This window comes from Bombus affinis, chromosome 8 (assembly GCF_024516045.1).
Source record: "Bombus affinis isolate iyBomAffi1 chromosome 8, iyBomAffi1.2, whole genome shotgun sequence".
Taxonomy (NCBI): Eukaryota; Metazoa; Arthropoda; class Insecta; order Hymenoptera; family Apidae; genus Bombus; species Bombus affinis.
In genome coordinates, this window is record NC_066351.1 from 3,552,751 (window position 1) to 3,576,196 (window position 23,446).

The window sequence follows — 23,446 nt, forward strand, 5'->3', positions numbered from 1 at the left end:
ATAAACAGTCATATTAACCTATTTATGTGAAACGAAGGAAAATCACATTTTTCGTTTTTCGAGTATTGTTGAGGTTAAACCAAGCGAACAAATGTGGCGATATTTATGTTAACGTTTCCGTATTATAATTCTCGAAATAACTGACGTTATATAAGCGAATAAAAAGCAGCCACTTCTCGCGTGCCTGGTGATAAATCATTCTTTATGGCAGCACTTTGCAAGAATATTTCTTGTAGAAACATCCGTGCTTCTGCACGTAAACTTTTAACACGCCCCCGCTTACACACGTTCTCTAGCAAAATGAAATGGTTTGTTTTAGAGTGCGATATACAACATAGAATTTGCCATATAACATTTGGAAAATCATAAACAATTTCAATTCACGTTTGTAAATTCTTTAATTCTTAACAATACTGAAATACTGTTGGAAGCATAATATAAGTAATCTTTTTTTTTTTTATCAAAAGTTTCATATAAAATAGAATTCAATCTAGAATATATTTTTTACATTATATGTGAAAGTTAATTTTTCTATTTCTTTAATTTATGAAGTCTCCTCGAATTTTTTTTCTCGTCGAAATAGGGACAACAATCGAATTTCCTTAAAGGACACAGGTGCGATCATAAAAACGAAGGAACGAACGCAAGATAAACGATTCGAGGGAAGGTGGTTTAAGAATAGCAACTGGCAGAAATAAAGGATGCAGAATGAAATGCCGAAAGGCGAGGGATATCTTCGCAACGAAACACTAACAAAGCTCCAGTGGACAGCTGTACCCATGACCTCGTGATATTAAATGCTACGGGGAAAGGAAAGATCAAGAAGCAAGCGAAAGGGGTAGCTGAGAAATGAGATTCCATAACAATCTTTTCACGGGCTTGATAGCATGATTAGTTAACTAAGTGCATTTCTTTTTAATTAAAAATTCAACATTTGTAAATTTCTTCGAAATTAAAAATTTCCACATTTCCTCAAAATCCAGAAGACGAATCATACGGACATAATTAGATTATCAATGTTCATGAATTTATGACAAATTTAAAGATGCAGAAAAGTACGAAATATCTACAATACACAAAAATATATACCACATTAAAGGTATACTATTTCGTAATGTTAATTAACACTCATTATAATATGATGCACATGAATAGATTTCTATTTACCTTCGATTTCTTCAATTCTGTCCATAGAAATATAGATTTGCATACAAATTTGCGGTGTAATTATAATCGTCGAGCGATCGACGAAAGTAGAAAGAAAAATATATCAACGCGAACGTACGCGCGTATAAATTGTTCGGCGATATAATTGTGCAACGTGACGATTCAATCAGCGCAGCAGCTATCCAGTCGTGTTAGCGCGTCTATGAATCGCAACGAGAGACGAAATTCTCGCGTTTAAATGGCAAATGCAGCCTTTGTTCGATATCTCGTTCGTTTTTCATTTTTCGCCAAATTTCCGGTGTATGCAATAAAGTGCATTCAGTTCAACTGTTTCATTAATTCGCGCGGCAAAGTCGCGTTTTACTGTTGTTCATTAATGAAACGCGTTTGTTGCAGTAGACATGTTACCGATATTAATATTCGTGATGAAATGTTTACAATCAACTACCATAAATATTATAATACAAAAAATAGGAAGATGCGATTCTAGTTGGTCTTGTCGGAAAAAAGGTTGATAAATTCTGTTCGATGTGATAAATCTGCCTCAAGAACGAACTGCCAAGCAGAAGAGTGATAAATCTGCCAAACATACAGAAACGATAAATCAGGATTTACATTTACATTTGGATATGGATACATTTACACTTATTTAGTGCATTGCAAAAATGTTAGATTAGATTAATAAATCAGTAGCGCGAATAATGCAATGCACCAATGAAAATAAACTTCTCAAAGAGGAAAAATAATTTTCTGAATAGAATAATCAATGAAAAAGCTATTGAACAAAATGGTCATATTCTATAGAAAAATTCAAAAGTATTTAGATGTTAGAATGGTTTACAGATTAACAACCTAAAAAACCTAGGAATTTTATATAATGAATTATTCCTTCCTCCGCGTATATTTTATCAAATAATGAACTTTCCGTTGCAAGTCATATAACTCTTCGTTGTTAATACACACCACAAAAATGTCGGTTCTGAGTCGAAACAAAGTTCATAATTTACCAAAGGAAAATGTTTCAAAGAATTCATATAAATTTCTCCATTTTCCGAATCACGAATATTCATCTAATATTAGTAATTTTGCATTTCATCGTTTAAAATTAAACTTCATTATCAATTTTCCAAAAAATTTCATCTCGCAATAAAAAGCAACTAACATTTACCGCGGACCGAAAGTGAAATCGTGTGACCTCAGCCGGGAAACCAAAGGCACAAATACAATAAGAAGGTGATTTACCCAGATGATCCTGTTCCCTCTGAACCTTGCCTGGTTCGACGATCAGCAGACACCAGATGGACACCAGGGACACTGACGAAAGCAATTTTCCCAATATTCCCATTTCTCTTCCTCCGAGCTTCCGTTTTGAAGCGATGAAAACACGGACCTTGCAGGCACACACGCGCGCGCGCACACGGAAATGTCAAATCAGCCAAGAAGACACTGACTTTCGTCTTGGCCGGGTTAATATTTTCTCCATTCGTTTTCTTTTCTTCTTTTTTACTTTTCTTCACCCGTCAAATCGTCGCGTCGTCCCTCTTCTCTTTCTCCGGAATTCTGCAGCACCCTTCTGAGTCGTAAGATTGAACCGAGGTCCATTCACAGAACAACGCACACTGCAAAAGAAAGAATGACTTTTGTCACGGGACGTGGTTTACGATAATAGAAAAATCTAAATTATGAGTGGAGATCTTTGAACATTTATGCATTGTTTCCTTCTAAGTACATATTGATATTAGAAGATTGTATTTAAATATTAATATTTTTGTTTCGATATCTAAATGTCAAATACATAGATATTGAAATATCAATATTATATAATATAGTAATATAATAAGTATTATGTCATTATATAAGTAACGTAATCAATTAGTAATGCAGTTTTTTACATTCTTTATAATTGTGCATTGTTTTTCGACTAAATCTTTGATCTTCTTTACATAAAATGTCTATAGTACCGATTGCTATAGCTTTATTGAATTTAAAATTAAATATAAACTATAGGTTGAATTAAATTTAAAACTATAGAAAATTGTGCATTATTTGTAAGATTATAGATCTTTTTATCAGGAATTCTGTAAAGTTTGTTACCATTATCAATAGAATCAATGATAGTTTTGGAAATTCTACGAATTGTTATGAACTCGAAGTATTGAGTACTCTTATCAATCAATATATACATATACGTAAGTTATTCCAAAATAAATAAATTCGGTCTTCAATGATTTTAGACAATTTCTATGAAATGAATCGTATTACTAAGCACAGCAGAGGATTTTCATGGATCAAAATTTACAAGATTTCCATGAATAGCAATACGCAGGTTTGTCTCTCAGAATAAATTTTTATTCCATCGAAGAAATTTAGATTTAACCTGTATCACTGCTCGAGCGCGTAAATAACAAATACTGCAGGTAGAATCGGAATCCATGAAAAAATAATATATGAAATGAAATACAACGTGAAAGGTTTAGATTCCAAAGCTTCTAAATACATGAAAAATATTCGAATAGCTTCGAAACGTTTTTTTTTACAATCCCAATACTGCGAAACATATAATTCCGTGTTGTTTCAACGTTGATTTACCACGTATGCACGAGACATATTGAAATGTTTATTTGTACACGAGAATATTTCCTCCTGTATTTTCTGATTTTTATAAAAATATATGCCATGCAGATAAATGGACCTGCAAAATATATACCGCACGATAATACGATAGGATAATTCGCCGTGGAAATACAGGAGAAGTATATTAATACATTTTTCTCTAATTTGCACTAAACATTTATTTTCATTAGTTAACGAATCATTTGACACTAAGCTAATGCTGAAGATTAACGAAGAAGTGAGTTACAAATGGATATGGGAATACGCTGCTCGATAATGCGTAGCTATTTTATCAAATTTTCCACACCTCGTAAATGCACGTTGTCCTTACTTCATGCGTTTTTCAGACCATGATTACAATGTAAACGGAAGAAAACCATTCGAGAGTAACGAAGAATAACGCGAACGCGTTAAAATCTTTTAGTTTCGCACGCCTGCATCCGGCACCCACGATAATCACGTTTAATGCGTTCTTGTTTTTCGGCTCTTCCGAATATTTGGAGTAACGAAAGGTTTAATGGGCTAACTTTGGTAATAGGATTACGAGACGAGATGACTATGCGTTGTTCGAATCCGTAATTTGATTCTGTGTAAATTTTCGTCATGCGTTCAGTGATGCTCTACCGGAATCCTCAATTTGCACATTATTGATCTTTCTCGGTGTTTTAGCGTACGTAGGGATTGTAGATAATATGTAAGCTTTAGTAATCTTTCTATAATTACAGGAAAGAGATAGGGAGGAGTATCGTAATTTCTATTTATAACGAAATTCTTAATAGAGAAATTAAATGAAAACCAAGTAAAGTTTTCTTTCAAATGTATATCAAATTTTCAATTTTCAATTACTCAAGTTTCCAATCCCTAAATTCCAATTTTCGACTTTCAATATCGGATTTCAAGCTTTTAAATGAATTATTCAATATTTAATTAATAATTTTAATTGAATCAATACTGTGAAGCCATTTGCTGCCATTTTAACTTCGGGATACCTTTTCAAACTACAAAGTATAGTAATTAATGTTTATAAAATCCAAGTAAGGAGAGAAGAAAATCAAAGTTAAATTATTATTGGCAATAATTATATTGCGTGTTTTCCTTGGAGCGATTGAGAAGACATCAGTGTACGATGTCGATACAGTTGAAAATGATGTCGGTACAGCCGATGTTGGTTTCACGTCGAGGTACAGCTTGTGTCGTTGATTACGTTCCGCGAAAATTTCATACGTCCATTTTCATTGCTCGAGCGCCACGAATATCCGGGATTTCGAGCGAAATAATAGAAACGTCGATACAAGGAAACCGCTCTAGTGGTTTCCAGTAAAATCTTCTACGAGACGTTTCCTTTTATTTCTGGAATTTTCGCAAATAATTCGAACTAACAAACGAAGTGTTACCATGCAGGTTTATCACTTTTTAATCTTATCAATATCGTAATGTCTAAAAAAAGAAATGAAAAATATTCCTAACCCTCAACTGGATCATAAGCGGTCAATAAGAATTTAGGTTAAGTTATTTTTACGGTATCTTTTTATAATTTGTATTCTTTTATTTTTATATGATAAAACACATTTAATTCTATCGACGCACACATTGCGGTTCTTTTATTTAAGTAGTGCAGTTGATACACTTGTTGCATTCTACTTTCTACTTATTTAGACAAAGTGATTTAGAAAGACAGACAAAGCAGTGGACATTATGTCGAAATGAACATTATTACTTAAAATGATGTATTTGATACGCAATATTTTCAATCAATAATTTTCTCAAATTTGTATTCATACACAAAATGAAAAAATCTGTTATATTACCGCGCGTATTATTAAATTTCGCGTATAATCGTTATGCACAAACTTCATCACAAATATGACGAACCTAAAAAAAAAACCATCTGAAATTCCAGCATCAGTCCTGTAAAACAAAGTGCGTCCCTTGCCATGCTAGAAACATAAACGGAAACATAAACATAAACATAAACATAAACAAGAGTTCATTAAACTGAAATGAGCTCTTATTAACTGATTCTATGAAGGAAGCTGCAACTCACACTAAACCTCTCTCTCCATTATTTTTCTTTCAGATAAAGTACAATTTCACACTTAGAAAAAGGAATAAAAGGAACAACAAAGCGTTTTAAAAACGACATAAAAGTAGGAGAAATTCTGGTTGCAGATAGAAGGTCGTGACATTAATTTCGACGGCAATTCAACGTTATAAAATCGGCCGCACGAGCTATGGTGGACCAGGAAAAAAGGGCGAAATAGAGAACGAGGCTTTCTTGTTCTTCATTGGAGTGGGAAAGTGAGCCCTACCCCGTGCTTTTAGAGCACGAGTAATTCACTGCTTGGAGAACTCGTCCCTTGAGGCATTACTATGACGTATTCGCGGAGACGCGCTCTCCCTAATGAGATTAAAAGTTACCAGGATTCCAGCAGGCGGAGTGCATTAAACATATTAAACGGTGACCCGACGCGCATTATTCTCCATCACATATATTGTCGATAAATGTACAACGGACGTAACCAGGATTCTCATATTATATTTAATTTAAATTACGAATAGTGATACGTTGCTTTTTCGAACGTGCCACTTTTGCTTGATAGCTTTTTAATGCGCACATTCTGTTGTGGTTTCGAGCGAATGATGTTTTGGTCATATTTGTGTTCATTTAATTCACATTTGTTAATGTGAAATGTTATTAGGGGATTTTGAAAGCTTTATCTTACGCTATTACAACTGACGATTATCGATTTCGTGTCATGTATGAGCCGTTCAGATCAGCCACTTTGATCAACTTCGTAAAATGAAAAGTGAGTGAACGATAATGAATTTTGATGATGTTATAAATAATGGTTCTCAAATTTGCCTCAGAATTTTCTATTATTTGTATCATCCTCTTGAGATAAGAGAACTAATAGAAATAGGTGAATAATATAATTTGTTGAAAATGACAACGTGAATTCATGTTCGCCCTCCACATGCGGATGCGCTAGTTACAAAAAAACAGTAACTAGAAGATCGTTCTAGATGCAATCGATAGACACGATCGATAGTTTTTAAGATGCTCCTTTGCTTTTTTCCCTAGTCCATGTAAGCGTGTGCAATAAAGGTTTTTTCGGTTCAGAACGGTGTGATAGATTTATCCGTACAATATAGTAATAACTATTGTGATCCTACCTCTGAATATAGAAATAACAACATAATTTATACATTCTCAAATTCTTATTTAAATTTTTAAAAACTCAAATGTTTAAATTTTTGCATGGAGAAGAATCTTATGACAATCCCAACAAGTGACAACGACGCTTAGATCAGCATTCTATTCATGGAAAATTTACCACAGAGGGTGCATCGACGTTTCTTTCGATTTATAAACTCGCAGTCTCCATTCACTAGACAATAATCCAGGTAAAGAAAAAAAAGACGTTACGGTTAGTGAACTGGTCTGCCAGCTTTTCATATGCCTGAAATAATAAAGATCTTCCACGTAGCATTCTCCCCTGATATAAATTGTATAAATATTGACGCTGTTCACCAGGACACCGTCTCAATCACCGACAAGGGAAACAACCCTCTTGCTTTCTTCTCTGATCTTCGATCCGATAGAACGTTTTCTTCTGGAATATTTGGCGAATACTGCTGTACTAGGATGAAGCATCAACGAAGCAAGTGGCAAGTTAAACGATGTTGACTTGTGGACCGTGTAGAAACTGCTTGTCCTACGTTTAACGATAAGAAAGGTAAATTTTTTTCGGTTGTATGTAGCATTAAGTATGTGTATATTTCTTTACTTATGTTTAGACTTTCTTTTATTTTTAGAAATATCTATTAATATATTAAATTATTTATAATCTATTAAGTGTATACCTATTGTACAATATATCTATTTGTGAAGTATATCTATTAAATTCTACTCTAAAATAGTTGAAATATGTTAGAATATCGAATTTCTATGAAATTGAACAAATTATGTTAGAGTAAGAAATATAACGATATACTTTTAGTTAGTAACTGAAATAAGAATTGATATTTAAAAGTTGATGTTATTTTCCATTTTATCCTGCAACGATGTGAAAATTTTCGTCGGTGCACATTTTTCATTTTTATTATTACTCGTGCAGATAAAAAATTTGCGCGTGAAACAGCAAAAAATAGTGCCGTAATTTCTTCTATATACAAATACTAATTTATGTCATAACTGCGCTCTCTCAACACAATATTCACATTTTTCATTCGTAATATGTTTGGTATTATTAGTAATGTTTATGTATTGTATATAATGTTTATATATTAGTAATGTTTTAGACATATACTTCCTTCATATTTAAAATTTTGAATAGTCTCAGAGAATCGTGTTAATCTTTCGTAAATTAAACTACGTAAAATCTTTCGTTTTAAAAAGACAAATTATCGTTTTTAAAAGACAATTAGAATTATCACAAAAGGCAAAAGTTTAATCACTACTAATGGATGCTTCAGTAAACAAATTTTAAGAACCTCTTACCTATTTCCATTCCTACGTAAAATATTTTGTCACGAACAAAGAGAAATTAGTAATAATGTGACAAGTGTGAGAAATTAATGTCAAAACGACATAATAAGATTTTTCCCACAGATCCAAAACGAATGAAACTTAACTATTTCGAGAGACAGGCGAAAATCGACGTGCCCTACTTTCGAATCCTCTTGGATCGCAGGTTCAAAGTTAATCGAGCGGAATGAATTCTGGGCAAAGGGGTGAATTGACGCGTTACAGGGGTTAATTTCGATCTTATAGGCATCGCGTCGCGCGTCAGCGATAGAAAAGCTGTCATCGACAGGTCACTCGGTTCGGGCCACCTGGAAGGCGTGACGTGACGTGACGTGACAGCATTAGCAGAGACCCCACTCGCATTACCGTGTCATGTCGATCTTTGAGTTTTCGCACACAAAGTCCTATGTCTTCGATATTATCGAACTCTCTCAATAAAAAATTATAGTATAATATTCGTATCTATATTCATGTCATAAAATCAAGATTATATATACTATATTGTTATTAACGATAGATGGTCAGACTAAATATAAATTAAAGGTTTTAAACAAATAATGATATTAATATGAATAGGCTTTGCTTGTTAAACGCATAGTTATTAGAATTATGTCAATAGTATTTAATGGTGATTTATTTGTCCGGTCTTCTCATAAATTTTAGGTAATCTAACGCGGAGGAAATTGCATCAGGTGCATTGGTTCGTGTGATTTAAAGCGGCGAGTTCACACGTGAATAAAATTAATCGGTTTTACGCGGAAGAATTCCTTTAATCACAAACAGGAAAGGTTTAATTTCAACTTCTAGTTTCTGCTGCAACTTTCCCACAACACCAACGAAACGATTTAGATAAATTAATTTGTGCTAGGTATGAAATTACTTGTAGTAAGTTTTTTATGACAGTCTATCGAAGCTAAATTTATTTTTACGGGAATAACACGATAAAAAGTTTGGCTTCGTGTTCCACGAACAAGAATATTTAATAATCAAAATATGTACTGTTCAAAAATGATTATTCGTCCTCTACTGATAAAATTAATAGACTTGGTTTAATTTTCATTAAAAAGAGATAGAATACTAACTAACATCGTAAGTGAAGTTATTTAATAATAAAAAGTGAATTTATTAAATACTTTAATGCTGTCAAAGTTATCTAAAATGTCTATTAATAATAAATCCAGTATTGATTACCTACTCTATCTATTGCAAATTTTCGAGTACAAATTCCCAGTAATTATGAACAGTATCAGATACTTTAACCACATCCTATTAGCAAAAGCGTTAATTAATTCCGTGGAATTTCAGTTTACGAAACACAGTCTTTATCGTTCTACATATTTCGTGAACTATCTAGTGCCTACATAAACCAACCAACACAGGCAATATAGGCTAAATACTATCCCGCACTCCATTTATCCATGAAATATCATCTAAACTAGCTAACTTCCAACGTAATCTCGCCTAATTCCTTCATTAAACATAAAATAATCATCAGGCTTTTCTCCCTCGACCACTGCTTTCAATTACCCCGAATCAAGTCATAGGCCATAATCGTCAAAAATTACGATCAAAACGTTCTTTGGATCATGGAAGAATTCGTAAGGGATCGACAAATCGGTCGTGCGCTTCAAACTTCTCGAAACTCTTCATCCGTTCGTGTAAAATACGAGATTCCTTTCTTCTTCTTTTCTCCCGTGCGAATAAATACGATCTTCCGCGGGTGAAACTTCGACGAACTGTAACAGATGGCTTCGTGACTCGGGCGTCAACTTGCACGGGGTAAAGGAGGCTAGAAAGCCGTGATATTCATCCCCCAGCCAGAGAAAAGAATCGAACAGCACCCCTGGGACATTCTTCAGAATGCCTCGATTTTGGCGCATTGGCCGCGATCAATTCAAAATCGATTTCAAACACCGGTCTGTGATCCTGCTCTTTGTTCTGGGCCTTAGAAATTAGAATTAAAGGATAATCCCTTATGAACTTAGCTTGAGTTGTGTTATAGAGACATTACTATCGAATTTGATAGCAGTTTTTAAATAAAATAGTATATTTTTAAATAAAATTTATTATACAGACAAAATACTATAATTGTTGTCCTACGCGATACAGATATTTGGTAGCTTAAATTTGACGAAGGTTGAGAGATGGATGTAAATATCACAATGATCCATAGCTCAGTGTGTACTTTCTGGTACCTGTTTTAGATCTTCAAAGATCTCATATTACTTTCACACACTACTTTACTCATGAAAAATAAATAGCACAGAGCCCGAGTTCTCCTTGAAAATTTTAATAGAGAGGTTTTAAAGTCGAGACATTGATTTTAATAAAGAATAAAGTCTAGACTCTGTGAAAGAGAATTGACAAATAGCGTCATGCTTCTTGCATAAATCGTCTTTAAAAATAGTAACGTTACTATCCAAAATAATCTATGCTTTCTACGTCATATCATTAATCTTATCATCTCATCAGTCGCGTCATGCAGTAAAAAATACAGCCAAAAATACAGATAGTCGACGAAACTATAAAATGCTGTGAACCCTATTCCGTTAGAATAGGGATGTTAAAGGTACTCTCGAGCAACAGATGCGCTCAAAACGAAGGTAATCCCGGCCAAAAAACTTGAGAGTGGATTAAATTTCAGAAGTTAATTCCTACTCGTCTGCGACACTCGTCAAAAGTCAATGGAGAATCAATGATGGAGATGTGTCGCGTAGCAGTCCTAAGAATTAAAAAATCTCCAGTACTCGAGGGCTGTACTTGTGAAAAAAAGGAGTACAAGGACCTAGAGGATCCTCTTTACGCTACGAGCCCGGATTATTTCAATTTGAACGTCAGACATCGTCATTAAAGTCTTTCTTTTCTCGGTTAAAAGTCCCTACAGCGACTAAACACGCTTTCAGGCGTAAGAGCAAATCAGTTCGAGTGTATTGGGCGACTTGCACGCTCTTGTTTTGCAAGCAAACCCTTGCCTTATGCTTCGTCTCCGCGTAATCCTCTTTGGGAAGAAACGTTTCCTCCCCTTTTGCATAAGACAAGGATCGAACTATGAAGAACAGAGTTGATGGATTGTCGGTTCATTATTGTTGAAGTTATTGCGTCATGAAAAAGCTCGTACCTTTCCGATCGTTGATTGGTGATGTTGTGCTGTTATAAGGTTATTGGTGTCCAATATTTCTGGAGTTGATTGATGATTGCATTTATCTCTATTTTCTTTAGTTTGGGTTTAGGAAGATTTCTTTTATCAGAGAATTATTCTTTCTCAGTAGAGTATAAATGAGAAATGTTTCGAGAATGTTCGAGAGAAAATAGTCTGCAATGAGGATTCTGTAGCTTTTAGTATTGATTTCTGTTTCTTCTATCTTGTTTGAACCATGAGCTTCAATATTATAATCAAAGAATTATTATTAGTATTATCATCTAATAAAACGTGTATAATGTATTATAGAACTTCGAAATTGGTCAGATTTCAAATTGTATCTGTTTTGCGAATCTTTTCGTGAGAATAACGAGAACAAATGGCGAGAACGTAGAGGCACGAAATACCAAGGGAGAGGCAACGAATATAACGTAGAAAAGACAGAAAATAGACGAAGCTAAAGTAGAAAGAAGGTCGAAGAAGAAGCGGTGATCCGTAATCAATCACGATAACCTGGATATTCGATTTCCCCGCCAATTCGAATCGTTCGCCAATTGACTCCCTCGCAATTGAGCTCGAGGTGTTAAGGGACTTACCACAGCTGTTTCAATTTCTTTTTCCAGCTGGTTCGCCGTTCGTGAAATTAGACAATTTAATGAAGTCGGTAATCGTCAAATTGGGATCGAATTGAGAATTGGACACGCCTTTCTTGTTACTCGATCAAGCGCCAGCAATAAATTCTATTTTAAAACGTTCCCGAACAAGATCTCGTACCAGAGAGGATCTTTCACTTGATTTTAAAATATTGTGCACAGAACTTCGAATCCTTCGCGTTTAGTAAATCATTCGGAGAGTTAGAATAAGCTTTTTTAAGTTATTTTTCAGAAGAAGAAATGCGGCATAAAGAAGTTCGACTTAAACAGTTTCGTTACAACGATTTAACTTCAAATCGAATTTGGATTGGATTCTTTTAAATCTCCCGACTTTGGAACTTGATTCTTAATACTGTAGAATCTTCTTCATATTAGCGGATTTTACGTCTTTATCTACTCCTGGCACCAACAAAATTTAAAAAGCTGATTATTTAAGCGATGAAGTTATATTACTACTAGTTATAGTACTTATAATATATTTGTGTTAGAAAATAAAGTATTATATAAAATAATTAACCGTAAGAAATAATAAAATTAACATATATTTTTGACAGAAATATTACAGAGTTCAAAGTCGTCTACAAGTTTGCAAAAGACCAGAAAAATTCTGTTAGCCTTTTTAAAAAAGTCTAATCTGTAGTTGGTTGATAATGATTAGAATTAGAAACATCACATTTGACATACGTTTTCAAATGAACGCTCCAATACTCATCAAACCGAATGGAAACTGTAACTTCGATTTTTATGGCGCATCAATCCACTTTCGAATAGATTTGCTCATGCAACCGAAGAAATAACAGCGAAAGTTCGCCCCATTTCCCCGGCTAATCTCTGTACGAACATTTACGACAAGTAGTTCAAGCAAAATAAGGCAGTTTTGAATGATCCTCGCTGCAACTGTCTTTCATCAAACGTAACACCAAAACTTTAACAAGATACTGTTCAACTTTCAACTCGTGCACCGATACTGTTCGTTCCACTTCCAATGTTCCATTATAAAAAATTACTTCCCATCCTCTGTGCTTTCAGCAATTTATTACGACCTGCTGTTCTGACCGAAAACTATCGCTGACAATTTCGTGCCAACGATTCAACGATTCTTGAAGATACAACGACATAAGTGACAAATTAAAGGATCGTGTAGAAAATATTTAGTCTACATTTAGCGGCAAAAATGGAGGAAAATCAATTAAGTTATAGCTTTATTCTCTGCTGGAATACGTTTTCACGATACGTAGAAGACTATTTCATAAAAAATGTAATAGTAGCCAACTGACCTATACAAATTTTTTTAACTCCTATTTTAGGGACAGTATCAATAATTTTTGTGCGCGATATTTCAAATGTTCCCTATATTTGACGTTCATTTAAAGTGTATAGTAATTACAACTTTGATTATACAATTTGTTTCATAAATTAAAAAGTTATAAACCTAGAACCATAAGTATACGTTTTGTACACATTTTTCGTACACGCGAGATACTACTCCAAGTGAATTAGAGCACCTACGTTCCGCCGATGCGATGCGCGGCATCTTCTCGGCACGGGAACTTAGGCATCTCGAAGCAATATCCGCCTTTGCGGTTTCGATATTAGTTCTCATAGAGAGACACAACGTTTTTTCGTATTTCCGTAAAAACAGAATTCAATTTCAATTAGATACTTCCTTGGATCAGCTATATGTGGCGCGTGTCAGAACGGTAGAAAAGAGACAAACGAAACTGGATGACAGGAAAGAAGTCTTTCTAGTTTCTTATTGTGGATTCTGGCTTTATCGTAGAATCGAGAATTCTGGAGTACCGCGTTGTTGGATTTAACACCAATAATAACAATAAGTCACGAAGGAATATCGGTTATGAAATTTCGATGAAAGAGTCGCGATGTGGCTCACTATAGTTAAAGTCCAATAAGCAAAATGATTTATGTATTAGTTTCCAGTGGAACATCAGAGTTCGTTCCATAGCCCCTTTTTCGTAAATTCTTGTAACGAAATTGATGACCTCTTTGATATTCTTAACAACCATGAATAAATCTGAAACTCATTACTATACTGCGGATTTCTGTGCACATTCATAGTTTTGAGAATATAATTATAAAAGTAGAATCTCGATTGAAAATTGTGTTATCTACTATTATAGAAGGCATGCTATACTATTTCACATTATGTGCATTTTGTACAATTTTTCTCTTTCAAATTTTCTGTAAATGCATAAAAAACCACAATCTATCTAATTATAACGACATTGCAAACGATATATACTTTTAAATAAAAGCCATATTCTACACACATGTAAATTAAAAGAAATAAAACTTCTCCAAATACAATTTCTCGCATCGCCCAAATTTAGTAAAAGTAATTCTCTTAACTTTCCCTAGTTCGTAATTCCTTTCACTGTAAAAATCAAATTCTCCAGGTTTCACGCTTCATTTTACTGGATCTACAATCGAAAAGTATTCGGAGCCTCTTGGAAATCCTTGTCCTGAAAAATTCGGTTTTCACCGCACCCCAGAGAGACTCGAACAGCGAATTCGTTAACAAACAGGTCACGATCGGGGAGCTGCAAAATCGGAATCCATCTCCAGCCAATTATCGGTCTTATCCTTGGCCGGTTCCAAAGTTCTGTGCCAGTAGTTCAGCCAATAGACGGCGGCGAAGGACACTTGGCCAAACGGATTCGGCCTTTCGAGTATAATAGCGAGGCCAAGATGCGACTAGTTACTCGGTGGAATCCGTGTTCCTCGACACGACAGTCATCTTTCCCTGGCTATTGGTCCACTTGCTTTCAGCAAACGTGCACACTGCACAAGTATGCGTAAGCGGCTGACTTCACGAATATTGAGACCCCGCCTGAGAATTGCATTGAAGTTCTCTAAACGTTCCTTCTCTCTCTACCATTCTGTTCATCTGCCTCTATCTAGACAGGCACACACATCCGTGTACATGTATCCATACCCACGTAGACACAGAAGCGTGTCTCGTGGTAATAGCACTTCTGGGCTATTGAACTCCTAATCACGAAGTGACAACTGTTTCCAGCCGTGCTCCGCTCGCCCTGGCTAGCAAGCATTTACCACTGTCTACGTCTCTATCAAAGCAAACTATTTCGCTCGGTTCGTTTCGTCCCTGATGGTCTCTCATTCCTCCCAAAATTCCAACCATACTCCTCTTTCTTCGAGATTCACTGACAGTTCCTTTGTTTTTCAGAGTACCTCCTTTGTTACTTTCTCGCTTGCCGGTCTCTCTTATTTTCCTTCGTTCGTCGAGTCCTACGTTCTTAGTTCTTTTCTTCGTACCAGCACCGATTTTCAATAAAACGAGATGAAACTGAAAAAACACTCGATTCTTCGCTTCCATTTGAGGTACATCGAGGTTGCTCTACTCGTCCGCTAGTTTCATTTCTCTCTGTCTTCAGTCCTTAATACTTTCTTCCTTCGATTTTTACCATTCTTGTCCCTGACGATATAGCAAGCTTCGTCTCATTTTGATAACCTTCTCCCATTTCAGATCAGTTACTAAAACTCTTCGATCCCCTCCCTGTGTCATTGCAACCATTCGAAGCATGCATTATCCGTAGATACGTTAAAATGCAGTTTCCAAATGTCTCTACATATGTCCCTATAGTAATATAGGAAACTTCGTCTTTCTTGATAATCTTCCGTGAAGTCTCTCAAGAGATGAGAGAGAGAGAGAGAGAGAGAGAGAGAGAGAGAGAGAGAGAGAGAGAGAGGTGAGTCTCAGATCAGCTTTCATCGACTTCAGTTCTCTCCCTATGGCTTTGTAGCCATTCGAAATATGCATTGTCTACGTCAAAAGGCAGCTTCCAAAACGTCTCCACACATGTATCTTCTCTCAAGAGACTATACCTTAGCTTGGACACCGGCGTTCATTAAACGATACAAACGGTCATTAAGAGGCTGACCGAACTCGGTCTTCGTTTCTATAGGTGGTCTCCTGTCGCCTCTTATCGGACTGTTGTTCAATCAAATCGAAGGACGCGATTAAATCGCAACCTGCACCTTGTGAAATTATCGTCGATCGTTGGAGAAGAGAAGTAAATTGCGATTGACGCAGTGGAAATGAGCCGCGTTGATGAATCGCAGAAATTTCCAAACGAGTTTCGATGGACGAGCGAACAGACGATTGAAAAAAGTAATAAAAAGGCGAATCGTCAAGCGGACCGTTTTGGAAAAAAACTGAGGAAACTCGTTGATTGGAGAGGTTCCTTCGCGTGGAATGCATTAAATCGTGGACGATATCAATATTTCGTGTGCCACGACATAAATATTTATCGATCCCATACATCGATATGCATGGATCGGTGCTGCTGGTGTCGCGTTATTAACGTTGGCGAGTGCAAGCGTGTGACTTCGGGGGCTGAAGTTATACGGTGAACGTTTTTTCGAATATTCGATCGGGAGTGGATTTAGGCGATGGAGAAAGAACAGGGCGGATGACACGCATCGCATCCTCTTTTTTTTTTGCTTTCTACCTCTTCTTCTTCGTTTTATGGGAAAAATAAATTGGGAAAACGTGACACGCATAAAAAATTTTAAATGGACAATCTCAGACGAATTTTTGTTTTTTTCTTTATTACTTTGAATTTGTAAGTAACTTAATAGGTCGGCTATTTAGAAAATGCTGTGCAACGATTTTATTCTACATTTGAGGACTGCTGGAATTCTTGAATTTAGTGCGATTTATCGTTCTAATAAATTTTAAAGACTAGTAACAGTACAAATTTTTAGTGATAACCTCTATCTTTTTGAAAACTTCTAACTATTGATTGATTAAATAATCGCGAATAAGCAGTGACAAAATATGATCATAAGAATTTATATACGATGCTTATCTGTAATCTATGAGAATTCTAGATATTTTATTTAAGGAGTTCAGGAACTGGACAGCTAAGAAAACTCGAGAAAAATTCAGCAAGCGATACAAGTGATTCTGATTCCTGATTCCTGATTCCTGATTCCTGATTCCTGAAATACGACGATTTCACCTGAATAGCTCGCATTTTACAAACACATCGTCTATACCTGACTCTTCTCTCAAAGGATATTCTTAATTCTCAATAAAAAATATTACGAAATTGCAAAATTATGGAATAGAGTATTCATAGGAACGAAATTAAAAAAAGATGTAGGATCTAAGTTTCCAAAAGCACATCAGTCAACTTACAATTTCTCCGTAATTCTTCAGTATTCCCAATAACCCTAAATTTCAATCAAAACATCACACTTCATCCATAACTCGAACTACACTTTCAATATTCACAAATTACGCAATAACAATTAACGTTTCACAATTTCCAACAATCAACGCTTTTCCTAGGAATCGATTATACGGGATTGCTCACATTTTCGCGAATGGATGGACTTTTCCCGCCAATTTCGACGCAAGTTCTCTAGAGTTCTCCCGCGAAGTAAAGAGGGGAGAAGCTCTTAGGTGCGACGATCGTGTCGCGTGAAATGCCCAGAAGGCACTGATGGTGTTTTCGCGAATGACTACGAAGGCCGGAATTCCGTTTCACCGCCATGCCCTGACTTTATATTTGGCACGGCCAAGCCGCGCTAATAATATATGCACGCTATTGTCGATTCATGGATCATTCGTGCACGCGAAACTCCTATACCACGCTGACTTCGAAAATTTTTAGACGACAACGATAGGGACGTGATTGATGGTTTCCTTTTGGTTAGCGGATTCGGTTGAGACATCGGATGGATTAGAAAAGTTTCAGCAATTAGCGATTGCAATCATGTTAATTGGGGCACGTGTGCGCCGATAATGAATTTTAGTGATTGTTAAGGTGACTGGATTTACAGCGCGTCAAACTAAATTATCTTTTATGATTAATTAAAACTGCTTCATTAATCTCATTGTGTGTTTAGCGATTTATTTTGTCTGTTTATTGGAATTTCTCAACGAATCCAAGAAATTTAGACGTTTTGTTAAGAAAATATTGTTTCTTATATCAGGAATGCACTTATTCTTTATTCTTAACCACTGTGTACTTGGTACTAAAATAAATATATTAGATTGGAATTGTTGAAAATTCTATTTGAAAACACAAGTTTTTTATCTTGATCTAGGTGATCAATAAATTTCGGAAGCATTGAATATTTTAATGACAAATTATTTCCATATTATTTATTTCAATATAGCTTACGCATTACCCTCTTACCTTTCTCGATTCGATTTTCAATTTTTATTGAAGCTTTCAGCATCATGTCGCAGAAAATATCAATTAACAAAAAAATATAACATGATCAATAAATTTTTTACATACAATGTTAAGACTTGCTCCGATAACGCACTTTATATGAATATTGCATCCATGGATGCATCATGGAATAATCAGAGCCTCTTACCTGAAACAGAAAATACAACATATTATTAACAAATATTTTCCAATTAAAAAAAAGAACAAATTACTTTAAGTCTTCCAGTTACATGTAAATACCATTTAAACTATTATAAAAGTTTATGACGAAATTCTTTGAAATTTGACAATATTGTTTTTAAACAATAAATAGACATGACTGTAATGAAAACGAGGTAAAAAGAGTGTTCGAAAAACGAACCACTTAATTGTATTATTTATTCAGAGTCAGTTATAAAAATGGCCGTAACAAGAAGGTATATTTATAGGTTTGGAATCTTCGTGGATCTCGTGGATGGCAAGTCTTTCAGGGAATGTGGGTAACGAATTCAAAAAGGAGGACGAGTAGTAAAATTGGAGGTCTCGTTGCCTCGTCACATTCGAGGCGAAAGTTCCAACGTAAGAATCCTCGTGAGATCAGCTACGAAACGCGTCCTGATCCGAAGGAAATTCGTTCCGCCTTCTGGAAATCACTTTCTGACGAACGAACTTCTGCTTCACGATAGACGAAGATCGCTGGGAACGAGAAAGGACGTGATGCGTTCATTCGTGATAATTTTCTTTTCATTCTCTTACGGTCGAAGAGGTTATCAGGAAGATTTATATTTGAGCCTATTAAAAGTCAATTTCATCAATTTTAGGTGTAGTATCTTTTGATTTGTTAGTCTACGAATAAAGGAAGTATAAATCTTTTTATGAATTCAGGGTTAAAGTTCGTTCCGCGCTAACAATTTGTAAAAAGTAATCAAACGATTCTTTAAACCCAATCGATAAAACTATCCAAATACGAAGTGAAAAATTCTATGTCGCGTATCTAGATCACAAGTCTCTTTTACTACCTGCCGATTGACTTCGAATTTTACGAAGTTGTTGTAAAACTGACATTCAACTCCCACGTTTAATAAATCCTCGAATTTATATGTACGTATTAACAACCACGGTTCAACGAATTCTTTCTCAGTGATTCTAATTTTCCTCGGATAAATAGAATCCGCTTTAGTTTTACGATTACAACTTTTCTCAAATTACTGGAAGGAAAAAAGATGGTAGAACTTCAAAAATGTCATTTCTCAATTATCCAAATTTTCAAATACGAAATTTCGCTGGAAATCTACAAAATTTCTGAAGATGCACGAGTCAATTATAAGAAAAGCTGTTACTGAAGGAGAAAAATATTAACGAATATTACAAAAAACGTTACAATAAAAAGTTATGAAGAAGTTCTCTAATTGTCTGAAAGATTTCTCAAATTATCTAATACTGTCAGATTTACAGAATTGACAGTGTACAGTGCAATTCGAATGCAGTAATTTATTTACAAACTGTCACCGGTAACGAAAGCAACCGTACAAACGAATCGAATATTCGGCTGTACGCCGAACAGGCCGCGCCCGTCGGCCGCATCCCCTCATTTCCCAGCTATTGTTCGTCCTGGACTTTTTTCAACGTTTTCGTTTATTAGCGTCGACGCGTATCGCGAAATGAATGGCTGCAATTTTCGAACGCGAAATCGAAAATTCGCGCGTGCCTGGAGATTGATCACGGCAAATTCGAATAAAACCGGTCGCTGGTACGTTGCCGGAAAATCGTGCAAAATAAAAATTGCCAGACCTCGAGAGCCGAATGCTACGTTAAATGTTCGTTTCAGCCCTCCTTCCTTCTAGCTTCGGTTCGTGAGATATGCCTAGATTTTATCATTGTGTAAATATATTGATTCGCCTAAATAATTCCACTTCGTGCCTCTGTAAACCGCTATTGGAAACCCCAATATTGTTTTATCCACTGTTAGCTGATAATTTCTCATTGCTATAATATTACATGAAAATATTAATTTTTAATTCAATATATTGAAATTATTATAGGTCGGATATTGTAAAAAAGTTTCTGGAATTTATGAAAATATATTGTGGTTTAAATATCACTTATTATACATACGTAATAAGTACTTGTAATAATTATACTTATAATAATTACACTTGTAGTGATTAACTGGCATTAATGTGTATATTTTGATAAAAGTTACATATTTTTGCAAATTGTTCGAACAATTTTATACGGGACAGATACCATACTGTACATTATATAGTTATAATTGAAAAATATGGCGGGAGAAACTCATTCTGGATATTGGTTGTAAATATATGTACGTGCACATATTTCGGTTTTTATTAGAATTTCATTCAACGCATTCAACAATGTTTGTTAAATACGATCGTGTAAAACAACGTAATCTTCGATATCGAAGAAATTGAAATTCTATCACTTTTGTGGACACGATTTTATCATGTTTACAAAAAGACAACAATTAGTTTTCTTTGAATAAAAATATGTCTTTTTCAGTAAAGCAATATCGAGCAATAATTTTTGTATGATTTATACAAAGAAATGTTTGCTTGTTACTTTATATAATTTTAAAAATTTTCAATAATATGCAAATCAAAAGATCTTTAAATTACCTTTGCCAGTCTTGCAAAGTAACCGGAAACATGTCTTTGTTCCCGCGAAAGTTCGACGTGACAAAAGCTCTGGCACACAAACAGTAACACTAAAGTAACAGGCACCGATTGACACTGACTGCCACTGACTTAATCCTTACAGGATCCCAGTCGAAACTACTTCGATGTAGCTGGCTGAGTTTTGGTCAAGTTGTGGCCTGGTCGCTCCTAAGTTTCCGATGCGGTGAGATGCAAATGTGTTAGTTGCATTCCAGCCGGAGTTTTCCTTGGAAACTTGAAACCAGTAAGCTCTACGTATCCATCGAGAATCTTGCCGCGGAAGTCTTTGCCCCGTTCCGAATGCCAGAATACGAAACTTTGGTCGTATCGATCGACTAACAAGTCGATTATGAATTGAACGATCATTCCACATACTCATGATGCAAATACGCTTCTAGATATATAGATATATAGTTCACGCGAAATACAATGTTTTCATTTTTTAAATAGTCGGCGAATGAAATTACGACAAACTAAGATGAAATATTTCAATTCGAATAATCTGTGAATAATTTCGAATAACTTCAATTCGAATTCTTGTAACTTCTGTTGTAGTTGCAGATTTTGTTTATTTGTAAATTTTATTTTAGTTTTACTTCTTTATTTTATATTCTTATCATGATTTCAGATTTTCATGAAATTTTTAAATACAGACGTGAACGGAATTTCTAGAAGTATTATTAAATTTTTGCGAAAACTTGATTATATGCATTTGAATATTCGCAGGATAAGTTACAAGAGCAATATGAGTACAGAATACCTATAAGTATCAATACTTTATAACTTTGTTATGCAACAAGCATAAAACTGATTCATCATAAACTTTACTGATTTCCAATAAACAGAATAGCAATCTTCTTCCTTACTTAATCAACTAGAAATCAATTAATTAAAAACAGAAGAACAACTTGATAAATAGAAACATATTTTATTGTAAAATTATCATTTTGCACCACAAAATTTGCGCACTTATTATTATGAACTTTATCTAATTCCAAGAAACGAATTATCAATTTCGTTGATTAATAAAGAGAAAAACGTTGATTAATAAACGATCTACGAGCCTTCCTTGATTACATAAGGAAGTGAAATTACAGGTGGATTTCTTTTCTCTATTTCCTTTTTAATGAAAGCGTATGTACGATGGCCTGCGATGATCATCGATAAGTCTTCCATGTTCATTGCGAACATCATCGATCGTGAAGCATCAAGCCACTGCTCCGTTTTCCTTTCAGTGTCAAGAAATAAACGCGCATATCCGGCCAACAATGGGAACATAATTCACGAGAGACGATCAAACTCGAATATAACTGATGTATTGTTGCAGACTGACTTCCTCGCTCTCGTTTGGTATTGTGTAAATATTCATGAAAGCCCGACTCCATTGTTAGTAACTAATGAGGAAAACATCGCATACGACGGACAAAAACAAAAAAGATATAGAGTAGAGGAATAGGATCGAACGAATGTTGACGTGTAAGAGCCTTTGTCACGATCTCGAGTTAATTCTTTTTCACCACCACGTTCATGTACTTTATTGCATTTATTGTAGGTATTATATATATAAATAATTTTTTCTTTATATTTTTTATAAAGAATGAATATAAAATATATATATATATAATATACATAAAAGAATATATATCTATGAATGGAAAATAATACTTTTAAAATGTTATTTTGTTGAAGCATTAGTTCATAATTTGTTCTAAATTCTGCTGAATTAGTGTGTTATCTTATCTTTAATGTCGGTTATCATCTATTTATTTAACTTTTTCTATGTTACACAAAATATTAAGTATTTTAAATAAATAATTATTGAGTGAAATATTTATTAAGGTATACGATAAAACTAAAATAATATCGTGCATTCTTAAATTCATTTACAAAATTAGAATATTCTTAACTAGTATGCTTAATTATAAAATGTTTGTACAGTATTGTATAATTATTTGAATTTAACAGACATTACGCACCATTTTATGAGTTCTTAAGAAAAGGAATAGCCTTTTTCATTTTCTACGAAAATATTAAATTCTTTGCTAAGAGACTAGTTAACTATTGTTGAATTCTTCCATTCAGAGTTTTAATATTAGGACATATTTCTGTGAAAGAAAATTCCGACGAAAGAGTTAAGAAACTAATATGGTTCTTCATTGCATAATAGAACGGAATAAAAGATATCCTATGGCTGTCCGGAAAGTTCGTGCCGATTTCCGGTGGGTGGCATTAGGACAGGTCTGAATATATTAGAATAATTGAAAGCAAATGACACGTGTAGATATTTTAAAAAGTGGTAATTTAGACATATTTGGAAAAAGGTTTCGTTAAGATACGTTAATTTCCGTTAGTTTTATACGCTTTTAAATATGGAAAAAACAAAGTGCATAACAGGCATTTGATGCCTTTTTTTATCGAAAAGGCAAAAATGCCACACAGGCAGAAACAAAACATGCGCTGCGACG

At 34.6% G+C, this 23,446-nt stretch overlaps 1 protein-coding gene across 5 annotated transcripts in view; it reads right to left on the minus strand.

Annotated features, from left to right (window-relative positions):
• The window catches only part of LOC126919395 (protein eva-1), a 322,945-nt gene that overhangs the window by 203,394 nt on the left and 96,105 nt on the right, over positions 1 to 23,446 (minus strand). For 4 of the 5 annotated variants that reach the window (XM_050728591.1, XM_050728593.1, XM_050728589.1 and 1 more), the window contains exon 2: positions 2,410 to 2,786. In XM_050728591.1, coding sequence (XP_050584548.1) covers positions 2,410 to 2,512 — 103 coding nt within the window. In that variant the 5' untranslated portion in view covers positions 2,513 to 2,786. Of the gene's footprint in view, positions 1 to 2,409; positions 2,787 to 17,282; positions 17,584 to 23,446 lie in introns of those variants that run through there. The other variant, XM_050728590.1, reaches the window with a different exon arrangement.